We start from the raw sequence: 11,968 nt of genomic DNA, 5'->3' as shown, positions 1-11,968 counted from the left end.
ATCCTGTACCTCCTTGTTCTCTACATCCATTGTTTCTGGTATTACGGGTGACTCTTCAGAACGTTTTTGCTCTTTTTTACCACTTGGTTTTGGTAGTGGTGGAGCACTAGGAGGTACGGATATAGGAGTGGCAACTGATTGTGTTTTTTTGGTGGGCTTTTGTGAATTTAATAAATAGCGTGCAATCGGAGTGAATGACTCTTTCGGTGGTATAGTCATCTCAGTTTGAGTACCGATAGTGCACTTGGCAGAAACCTTCTGAGCATAGGAAGGTTTCCCGCTATTTATTGGTTCGATACGTTTTCTGGCCTCTGGGTAGGAGATATTCAGCTCTGTTTTCAGTTTTTGGATTTCTTTTTCATCCTTCCACCGCTGGCATGCTCGAGAATAGGCGGGGTGCTCTCCTTGGCAATTAATACAGATCGGTTTTGAAGCTGAACATTCCTTGCTCTCGTGGTCTTTAACACCACATCGAGCACAGGCAGGGTTACCACGACAAGATGTTTGTGAGTGGCCGTATTTTTGGCATCTAAAACACCTCAGTGGGTTTGGGATGTAAATCCTCACTGGGCAGTTTAGATAGCCTGCCTTGATGGAACTTGGAGGCCTTGGGGTATTGAACGTGAGGATAAGAACTCGGGTAGGGACGAGATTCCCATCCTTTCGTATCGATATTCTTTTCATAGCTGTCACTCCTTGGTCTTTCAATTCAGAGCAGATCTCTTCTTCAGAAACATGAAGAAGGTCCCACTCTGATATAACACCACGTGAAGAGTTCAGAGTTTTGTGGGGGGTTACGGTGATAGGTATTCCCCCTATGGATGTAGAGTTTAAGAATTTTTCAGCTTGTTTTGTGCTGGAAGCTTCAACTAAAAGATCGCCAGAACGCAGTCGTTTAACGGATTTTGGTGACCCTGCCAACCCTTCTAATCCTTTCTGGATAAAGAAGGGTGACATCTTTCCAATTGACTGTTCTCCGATGGAATGGAGAATGAGGAAGAGCGGTGTCACTGATGGTGTTGGTGTATCCTCAGTTCTGGCTCTTTTTGCAGAGGTGTTTTCTTTTTCATCTTCTCGATTAGGTAGGGGCCTTGTTGGGGCCCCAGAAGAAAGGGGATTTAAATTACTCATATGAGTAAAGAGAAAATGTCTGATGCCTAAGTACCTCACCCACCACGGAGCCCTACGAGAGGACGCCCACTCGTGAACTAGCAGGTACTGCGTACACGAATGGGACGCCGAGTTCGCTTAGAACACCATACCCACGTTACCAATAAGTCTTTATCCCGTCCCAGGACCATAGGGAGGGAGGCTTATTGGAACGCAGTTGACCCTAGCAGTATAAAACCACCCGCCGATTGATCCCAGTCGGGCCGGTCCGGGACCACCCGTCTTGTCGAAGCAGGGGCCAAAGTGGTGTATTGAAGCTGGGCCCCTCAACCACCAGGATCCCCCTTTCCGCTTCCACGGGTCGCGGCGCACGGCTGCACACGCCGGATTTCAAAGATGTAACCCTGAAACCAAGGTATGGGCGTTAGATCCCAGTGATGCTAATCTGGAAACCCAGCAGCGTCACTGGGAGGTCCCCTCACCACGTACAGGTGCCCACGTTGAGGGGTAGTTTCCACAAGAAAATCCCCTGACTCTAACCTTTTGACCACTTTAGGTGATCCAGCAGCATTTTCTAGAAATCTCTGTATAATAAATGGAGAGTTAGCTCACTGCTTGACTAGTTAAGGAATGGATAATCAGAAAAGTTGGATACTCAGGTTGATGATTATCTATTTTTAAGCGCTTATGTTGCGTACTACCTTCATCAGAATTATACCAATCAATGGTATTTGAGCTTGAAGGCTCTAAGGCTGGATAATTTTCTTTATCCGTGTCGGTTCCTTTTCGCCCTGGGGGATTAGCTTTTCCACCCAGGTTACCGGCCCCGCCACGGGGAGGCAGGGGCAGTGCCGCTTGTTGGCAAGCGTAGGAGTTAGTACGGTAAGTATATACAATAAAGGAAAAGGTACTTTCCTTTTTCTGGCTCTCTTTCTATACTTTTAAAAAGTAGAGCTAATCAACAGAAAGACTTATGAACGAAATAAAACAAGGAAAAACTCAGTCGCTTTAGGAATCGCAGTACTATTAGCACAGATTGTTGTTTATGGGGTTTTAAGTGCAATGGCTACTTAGGCCATATTGCACTTAGAAAAGTGGTTCATACTGCCTGTTTGTTTCATGTAGAAGCAATTAGAAACGGCTATACATTCCTATTTGTTTTAGGAAGGAGAAGAATTCTGCGATGTTTGATTTTTCGCCTATGATATGGCTAAGTGACAATGGTACCTTTAAGCTTGCTAGAGAACTGAATGACATTAGTCGAGCATTATGATACAGAGTACATTCTAGAAGTATGTGTTTCACTGTAAGTGGTGTATGACAATGATTACACTCAGGAGGGTCATTCCCTGAGAGGAGGAACAAATGAGTTAAATGAGTATGACCGATTCTGGCTCTGGTTAGGATTACTTCTTCTTGTCTGTTAGTAATGAGGCTAGAGGCCCATAATTTTGGTACAGGTTTAATTTGAAAAAGTTTATTATGAATTTGTGCTTGCCATTGTAGAGTCCATCGATCTTTACATATACTTCGGATCTTCATTTTATAATCAGTAAACGGTATTAAGAAATTTGTTGGGGCTGCTCTAGATGGATGTTTGGCAGCATCATCCGCAATTTCATTTCCTGGTATTCCAGTATGACCAGGTATCCAGCAGAAAATAACTTTTTGTTGGCACTCTCTCAGACGTATCAACTCTGTTCTAATGAGCTTTAATAGAGGGTGAGTAGACGGGGAATTGTTTTGCAAGGCTGATAAAGAACTCTGCGAGTCTGTGTAAATTAAGCTCTTTTGAATTGACATATGGAAAATACTTTCTATAGCAAGCTTTATGGCATATAATTCAGTTGTGTAGCTACTGCACTCTGTTGGGAGAGATAGAGAAATGGTAGCATCTGGGAGTACTACTGCTGCGCCTGATCCACTCTCGGACTTCGATCCATCTGTATAAATTTTAGCGAAGTCAGGATAACGTTGAGTATGCGCTATGTGTAGCTGCTGGATATTAATATCTGATAGAGAGTGTTTACCCCATTGGTAGAAATAATTGTCACAAGATGGTGTGATGACAGACCATGGAGGTTCAGGATCTATAGGATCTCGTAAAATTTTATTGAAGTGTACATCCCAATCTTCTGCTAGCTGTTTTAACCTAATACCAGCAGGCCGAACTGTCTGTGGTTTGTTTCTGTATAAGGTCATAAACTGTGGATTGTAGAGTATTGGCCAATTAGGATGGGTCATCTGGCTTTGGATCTTGGTTGCATAATTCAGCAGCAGCATCTTTCTCCTGATATTTAGGGGAGGTTCATGAGCTTCAACATACAAGCTTTGCACTGGAGATGTTCTGAACGCACCTAGTGCTGTTCTGAGAGCTGAATGTTGAATAGGATTGAGGCGAGATAAAGCGCTCTCCCTAGCAGAATCGAAGACAGGGGCACCGTAGTCCAGTCGAGATCTGATTATGGATCTATATATATGTAGCAGGCTTTGGCGATCTGCTCCCCATGTTGTGGCTGATAAGACTCTGAGAATGTTCAGTTTTTTTTGACAAGTAGTCCGGAGATGTTCAATGTGCTTTTGGAAATTTAACTTATTGTCAAAGAACAATCCCAGTAGACGAGTACAGTCAGTTATGGGAAGAGGATGGTTATTCAATTGCAGCTCAGGTTCAGGATGCATATTGCGTCTAGAGCAGAAGTGTATGGCAGTAGATTTCTGGCTGGATAGTCTATAACCATTTTGTGTCATCCATGTCAGGATGCGATTCATTGATATTTGAAGTTGGCGTTCAATGTAATGCATGTTTTGAGAATGACAGGAAATCGAGAGATCATCTGCGAAAAGGTATGAATCCACCGTTTTCGGAATGAGTTCAATTATATGGTTTATTCTCATTGCAAACAAGGTAGCGCTGAGAACAGATCCCTGTGGAATTCCTTCTTCTTGGATAAAGATTTTAGAGAGGGTTCCCCGATAACGAACTTGAAAGGATCTCCGTTGAAGAAAATTTTGGATAAAATATGGTAAATTACCTCTCAGGCCAAGAGAATGTAGATCCTTTAAGATTCCAAAACGCCACGTAGTGTCAAAGGCTTTCTCAACGTCAAGACAGACCATGACGAGATGTTCCTTTTTGATGAAAGCATTTCTGATATTTGACTCAGCTTTGATCATAAGATCCAAGGCGGATCGGTTTTTCCGGAATCCAAATTGTTCTTTATTTATCAAGTTTTGAGACTCGAGGAACCAGGTGAGACGGCCATGTATCATTTTCTCAAGAGTTTTGCTGAGACAGCTGGTGAGGGATATCGGTCTGTAATTTTGAGGAACCGAATGATCTTTACCGGGTTTTGCAATCGGTATTACATAAGAATGACTCCAGGAGCTGGGGAGGGTATGTTCAGAAAATATTCGATTATAAAATATGAGCAGCGAAAACAGTGATCTTTGATCCAGATTTCGGAGCATTACATAATATAACCCATCAGGGCCAGCAGCACTGTTTCTTGAGTTGGTAAGAGCTTGCTGTAGCTCGAACATGGTAAATGGCTGATTATACGATAAAGCCGAATTGTCAGTGTAATTCAGTCTGGATTTCTCTGCAACTGTTTTACGTTTTTGGAATGATTGATCATAAGCATTACAAGAAGACAACAGAGAAAATACAATTCCCAGTGCATTTGATATATCTGTGGGATTAGAGAGTTCTTGTCCATTCCAGTTTAGTAGCGGGGTGGATATAGGAGGAAATTTATTGTTTAAACATTTTATTTTTCTCCAGATTAATCTGATATCGGTATTTTTATTAACTGATGAGGCGAATTTAATCCAAGTTTCTTTTTTTGCTTTGCGTCTGATGTAGCGAGCTTTAGCTCTGAGCCGTTTATAGTTAATAAGATTGGGGGTGGTAGGATTTTTGCGGAAAAGATTCCATGCTTTGTTTTTCTCTTTTTTTGCATTATTGCAATCTTCATTCCACCAGTAATTTAATTTTCGTCTATTACTTGCTTGATATTGAGGAACTGCGACGGATGCAGCTGCCAGCATTTGATTTGTGATATGCTCAGTAACGCTATTGATGGAACCGGACTGAATGATATCGTTGTCAAATGAGATGTGCGATCTGTATTTTTCCCAATCAGCCTTTGAAAATTTCCATTTAATTGGACTTTCTATTGGGTAGGAACAGGATGTTTGAATTTTGCAGATTAATGGATAATGGTCACTACTATAAGGATCATTCAGAGGTATCCAATCTATACTTGGAAAGAGGATTGGGGAACATATGGAAAGATCTATAGCAGATATTGAGCCAGTAGGGAGATGCACATATGTAGGAGACCCAGTATTCAGTAATGTTAAATTCTGCCTATCAATCAACGTTTCGATCAGCTTACCCCGTCTGTCTGAGGTGGGGGAACCCCATAATGGGTGATGTGCATTAAAGTCTCCTAGTAAACAAAACGGTGATGGTAACTGCATAACAAGATCTTCAAGTTCCTGAATAGTATATTGATGATTGGGCGGAAGATAAATGGAAGCCAATGTCAAAGTAATACCACTAACAACACGCGTGGCAACAGCTTCTAAGGATGTTCGTAAGGGAATACGTCTGGCGGGGATGGAGGAATCCACGAGTATCGCTACTCCGCCATGAGCGTTATTAGACACAGTCCTGTCTTGCCTGAATACAGTGTAATTTTTGATTGAGACTGAGACCAGTGATGTCAAATTAGTTTCTTGTAAGCACATTGCAAGAGGTTTATAGTGATGAATTAATTCGTATATATCATCTAGGTTACTGCGAAGACCTCTACAGTTCCATTGTATAATATGTTCCATTATTTGGTTTTGTAAGAGGAAGCTGAATCTGTCTGCTTTTTATGCGTAGGTTGTTTGTGACGGTCAGATTTAGATTTTTCTTTTCTAGGAAAAGAAGGGCGTCCTGAATCATTTTTATCCTCCATGTCTCCATCTGCATATAATTCAAGAAAATCTTCTTGGTTGGGCATATCATCTGTATCCATGCTTGTTGGTTGTTTCACCTCCACACTATCTGATTTATGTACTTTTTCTGCCACTGTATTGTGGGTTAGGTTTTGAGTTGGAATTGTGAGTGGCGTATTATTACTTTGGTCCACTAACTGTGATTCAGATGTAGGCTGAGTTGATAGTACGGATCGAGCCCAGTCGGCGATCGATTTATCTGGAGAGACTGACACTTCTGTTTGACATGCTACCGATTTATAACTATGGGCAGCCGAAGCATAAGTAGTTTTTGGAATACTTGATTTTACTTGTCTTCTAGCTTCTTGAAAAGATACTTTATTTTCTGTCTTGTATTTCTGTATTTTTTTTCCTAACTTCCAAAGATCACAATCTTTGGAGTAGGCTGGATGATTGCCCTTGCAATTAGGACACTGCGGAGTTTGTGCCTTGCATTCAGATTGAGTGTGAGTTGTGCATCCGCAGTTTGGACATGTTGCATCTCCACGGCATGCTGTCTGGGAGTGGCCAAATTTCTGACATTTGTAGCATCTCAGAGGGTTCGGGATATAGGGCCGAACACGACAGTTTAAATAGCCTGCTTTAACCGAGGATGGTAGATTCGGCGAATTAAAGGTTAAAATTATGCTACGGGTTGGGACTAAGATGCCGTCTTTTCGTATCATGATTCTCTTGGCCTGAGTTACATTTTGATCTTTTAGTTCCTGAATTATTTCTTCCTCAGAAACGTTCAATAGGTCCCATTCACTGATCACTCCCTTGGAAGAATTCAGGGTGTTGTGTGGAGTGACTTGGATTGGAATTCCACTTAAAGATGTAAGTTTTAACAGGAGGTCAGAGTGTCTTGGAAGAGAGGTCTCTATTAGCAAGTCGCCAGATTGAAGGCGTTTCACCATTTTTGGAGATGCTGCTGCATTTACAAGGCATCGTTGTATGATGAAAGGCGAAAGCTTGCTGACAGATTGTGAAGACAGAGAATGGATGATCAGGAAAGCTGGAGCTTCCTGCTTGTTTGCATCCTTTTTTAGTCTTTTCGACAATGAAAAGTCATGATCAGTTTCGTGGTTGTCTTGTTGCGAGCTCTTTGGCTCTAATCGTGGGAAGTCATTAGTATCCATGTTTACTCCTTTTAGCCCTGGGAGAAGTACTTTCTTCTCCCAGACTACCAGCCCCGCCACGTGGAGGCAGGAGCAGTGCCACCAGTGACCAAGCGGATATTAAGGTTAGTAGAGTGTGAGTATTTAATATAAATACTAAGAAAGAAAGGTAGATTCCCTTTCTGGGTTCTTACGTAAGACTTTTTAAGTGAAGAACCGCTTTAAGTGAACAAAATAGGAGAAAATCGTACAACAAAAAATAGAACTATATCACTTTCAAAGATCACTTTATGAGTCGCAGAGAAAAATCGCTTGTCACTATCGCTTGGCACTCGGGGCCTTAGCACAGATGATCGCTTGGCCTCAAGAATCGCTTGGCACCCGGGGCCTACACGCCTTATGATTGGCTTGTAGTCAGAATAATGAACTGGGATGGAGTCAAAGCAAGCAAGGTGTTTTGTTGCTTTGTCTGCACGCTCGTTTCCTGGAATTCCAACATGGCTGGGTATTCAGCAAAACATGACAGTCAGCTTATTTTTATTGAGGTGAAATACCTATGATCTGATTTGTGTGAGAAGTGGATGGAAATTTTGTGGTTTATTTTGTATTGCATTCACTGCACTTAAAGAGTCTGTGTATATTATGACCGGGGTATTTAGAAGATCATTAACTTTAATTTTACTATTTTACTATAAGATCATTAATTTTACTATCAAAAATTTGATAGTAAAATAAATTAGACCTGGATCTCTTTAAGAATGGGTCAGAGGTAGAAAAGGTAGATTGAATGGCAGCGATTGCACTTTAAGAATCTGTATATATCAATAATTCTGCTGGATAGACTCTGCATTCAGTAGGATTGGTTTGGTTTGATTTGGTTTTTTATGGCGCATTGGCAGCTAGGGCCATAAGCATTCAGTAGGAAGAAACACAGCTAGCGAATAAACGTTGAAACTGAAAAATGAGAGCGATTCTTCTTTAGAAAAACTTTTCGAAGATTGCCTTAACACGCACCAGATCACTTTACTGCGGAACGCTGGCACCCAGGGCTCATTTTAGAGGTGCAAATGTCCCGAAGCACGTACTGATCTTTTTTTTGTTTATACCTTTTCATATGAAGGCTAATTTGAATAAAAAAAAAGACACTCGAAGGCTTTAAGTGATTTCTGTTGTACTTAAATGTATTTCTTTAAATGTTTAAGGGTTAAAGCTGGCAGTAAACTGAACTCACGCTTCATGAAAATCAATTTATTAGGAAATAAGGTACTGCTGGAGATATTGTGATTACTTAACCAATCTAAATACAATGTACATTATCTGTACGGGTGTAGTTGCTTCCATACACATGCCGAGAGAAAAAGATGCTTCGTGGTAGACACAAGGATGGAAATCTGAGGGATTTCACTTCAGAAGTCCAGCTGGGATGCGATATCTTCAAATTATTCTTACTTTTCAATTTCCGTGTAGCATGGCAATGCCGTACAGGTGTTGGAGTAGCGATCGCAGTAGTAGTTTGTGTCGCATACATGTACGAAGCCATGTGATACATCTGAGAGGGTGTCATTACAGGGTTCTCCATATCCTTTGAGGGGAAAAGGCAAAATCAATTAGAAAAATTCTTGCGTACATATTTAAAGAAAGAAATAAATAAATAAAATTTCCAAAATTGTTCTGAAAGAAAATTCGATATACTTCAAATCAAAATCCTCCCACACAGAATGGGATTGCAAATCATCACAGCATCTACTCCGTTTGCAATTTCATTTCCAGGTTATACAACTGGTCGACGTTTGGAAACCTTTTGGCCATTTTGAAACAGTAGCTGGACGAGTTCATTTCACTATAATATCGCATGCTTCTTGAAGAACCATTTTTACAATTTCCCCTTATAATATTTCGCACTTTACCATGTCTACTTCGAGGTGTCTTTCATCCGATATTATAACTTCGAAATTCAATTCAATTTATTTCTCTACCTGTTGTAGTTGACCGCTACTTGAGCCTTTGACTCATCCTCGTCACAATCTTATTTATACACATGCATATGCAATAAACAAATATCATTCCCATGGCCCAATAAGCAATTACCAATTCAGGTGATGTAATCGTGTTAAATTTTATCCTCTAAAAATAAATAACTCTAAAACAATATTATATAAATTACATAAAATCATCTCATAAAGCAATTTGTGCAGGTATAACAAACAACCATATATACACAATCAACTAAAGGAATATATTCAATTGTAAACCTAAAATGCAAATCTTCAAAATAAATTAATTAAAACCATATAGACAACTTATTTACATAAATATAATAATCAGTGACACAAAGGATGAAGTTCTGTCTTGTTTATAGTAGAAGCAGCCAATGAGAATATGTTTAACAGTCAAATTTTTGGAAGAACGCGGCCAAATACCAGGACACCCAACAGAACCCAACACAATACTACATATTAAACATAGAATATTTTTCTGGCATTTACAGTGTCTGCGCGTGTAGCACAGTGGTACTGTCACCGTCCTCCCCACATTGGGTGGAAAAGGCCTGGGTTCGAATCCCGTCGATGACAGGAGGAACTTTAATGGACTTTTTTCACTCCGTGGCTGGGCTAGTCGGTCTCAGGCGTAGATAGCAAGGTTCCCCCCCCCCAGATACTGGGGTTTTTCATCCAGCAAAACAGACAAATCGACCATAGAACACACGCAATTAACGGACATAAGACACAGCACGCCAGATAAATTTAATTATTTGGGTGGCCTAAATATAAGTTTAGTTTTTGGCATTTACAGTTTTTTTCTCTTTGCTTCACAGTGTACATATCGCGCAGACGTGGGAAACCACAGGCGGCGCCTGACCCTAATACTATGCACATTATGTATAAGTAAAATCAACTGACATGCAATGACTGCCTCTATTTCTTGTGTGATATCGACTGGGAATATGATACTCAGAAACATCTCTACAAATTTAGACTAGAGGACCCATCTGATCGTTTGCGATTAGAAATTTCCTTATTAATCTGGCTCCGAGTGCCAAGTGTTTTGTGACCGAGCGAGCTTTTACTGCGATTCCCTAAAAATGTAATTCTAGAATATGCCAGTGAAGGTATTGTTCAGCACAAAAACAGTAATGGGGAAGTACTTCTCAGTCTCTTTCTGGATATGCGCACTTTGGAGCTATCTGTTATATTTACAAGAAGATCTAGTGAGATTAAATGCTTCCAGTGAGCGCTACTTTGTATTGTTTAGAGATTTTTAGAAACAGGTTGGTTGATTGATTCTTAAATCAGAAACAGGTATGGTTACTAATAAACGCATCAATCCATTGGCAGCATCTACTAGTAACGTTGTGTATGTAATGAAAGTATCAAATTGTATCACTGCGGTATGTCCGAAAAAGCATTGGAGAAAGTCATCAGAAGAGGGGTCCTGATTTTGCGCCTCTCTCGTGCAATGGTACACGCAAAAATCATGTCGGTAATGAGAGGGAAAACACTTACCGACGATTTTGTAGCAGACATCACAGCAATGACACTCTTCTGGTGCTGCTTGCTGATATATCCACCCGTAAGCTACAGGGCACTCACATGATGTTATACGACAACAAAATTCAGGATCAGGACACTCGTGGTGAGCCTGGACGAAGCTGATTGCCACGACAGCAGCCAAAAATGTCACGAATAAAACCTGTTAAATCAAAAACATCAAATTACATTGTTTTATTCACATTTAGAGGACCATTAGCAATTCAAGCCACTTCTTTAAAGTTGGTTACAGTGAGATGGAGAGCCACAGATTCCCGCACGAATGTGTGTCATAGAAAAACTCTATCACCTACCTTGGCCATTGGTAACGAGCGAAGTTCGGTCAGGAAAGAGTGAGGATCTTCGGTGTTGAAGTGAGTACAGGTCGTACAGTTACTACCTTTATACAGCAGTGTTGTGGGATGTCCTCCAGAAAACAGCACGCGTTTGTTCGTATTGAGGTGTAGTGGTGCATGGACTACGCGTGTCATAATGCGCCACAGCATGTGCTGTTTTTTGTGATGCGTCAGGTGAAGCTTCAAAACAATGAGGAGAGGCCAAAACCGTCCCAAGAATGTTGTAATGTGGAAGTGGATAACGTCGATAGAATAACTAATGATCAGAAACCTTGTTGCATGCATCTTCATACAGGATGTTGATTTGGTGAGAATGGATGAATCGTGGAGGAAGGAGGTATTGCTTAAATACACATGACACGTGCCTTATCTGATTTTTGATCTGGTCCCCCTAAATCTGTAGCATCCAAATTCTGTTCTCTGCAGACTGCTAGATAGAAGTAGAGAAAACCTCGCCCAGAATTTCATCATCTCCATGAATGCGATAAAATATTTGTGATACTTGTATATTACAAAATTACTGCTTTCTTCATGAAGTTGCTGCCTCACAGGCAATCTCTATATCGAGGAAGCTTTTCCCCTAGCAGTCCTGGTCCCATTAAATATCCATACCAACAACAACTTGTACCTATATACAAATAACACAGGGACAATCAACCAGTACGCTGTGAATGGATGAGCTTTGTGAGGGGCAAGGTTGTTCCTGTAACAATAGGAACAGAGGCATAAGATGAGTTGTTGTTGTTGATGATGGAATGAAATGGTTCCATACTGTCTCTGTTGGTTGCTGTAGAAGCCGTTAGAAGCGATTTTTTAATTCTATTCGTTTTAGGAAGGAAGCAAATTCTGTGAGATTTCATTTTTCGCC

General features: G+C 40.8%; 1 protein-coding gene across 1 annotated transcript; it reads right to left on the bottom strand.

Moving 5' to 3' along the window:
• Window positions 1–8,471: 8,471 nt before the first annotated feature.
• LOC150090954 (uncharacterized) lies at window positions 8,472–11,179 on the bottom strand. Its single transcript, XM_090380838.1, has 3 exons — window positions 11,059–11,179; window positions 10,721–10,907; window positions 8,472–8,799 (listed from the first exon to the last, which is right to left on the bottom strand). The coding sequence occupies exons 1-3, from the start codon at window positions 11,065–11,067 to the stop codon at window positions 8,663–8,665; spliced, it is 333 nt and encodes a 110-aa protein (XP_090236964.1). The 5' UTR covers window positions 11,068–11,179; the 3' UTR covers window positions 8,472–8,662.
• Window positions 11,180–11,968: the final 789 nt, after the last annotated feature.

This window comes from Mastigoproctus giganteus, chromosome 1, assembly GCF_048544385.1.
Source record: "Mastigoproctus giganteus isolate SK-2022 chromosome 1, ASM4854438v1, whole genome shotgun sequence".
Lineage (NCBI taxonomy): Eukaryota > Metazoa > Arthropoda > Arachnida > Uropygi > Thelyphonidae > Mastigoproctus > Mastigoproctus giganteus.
This window is presented reverse-complemented; position numbering and strand designations above follow the sequence as displayed.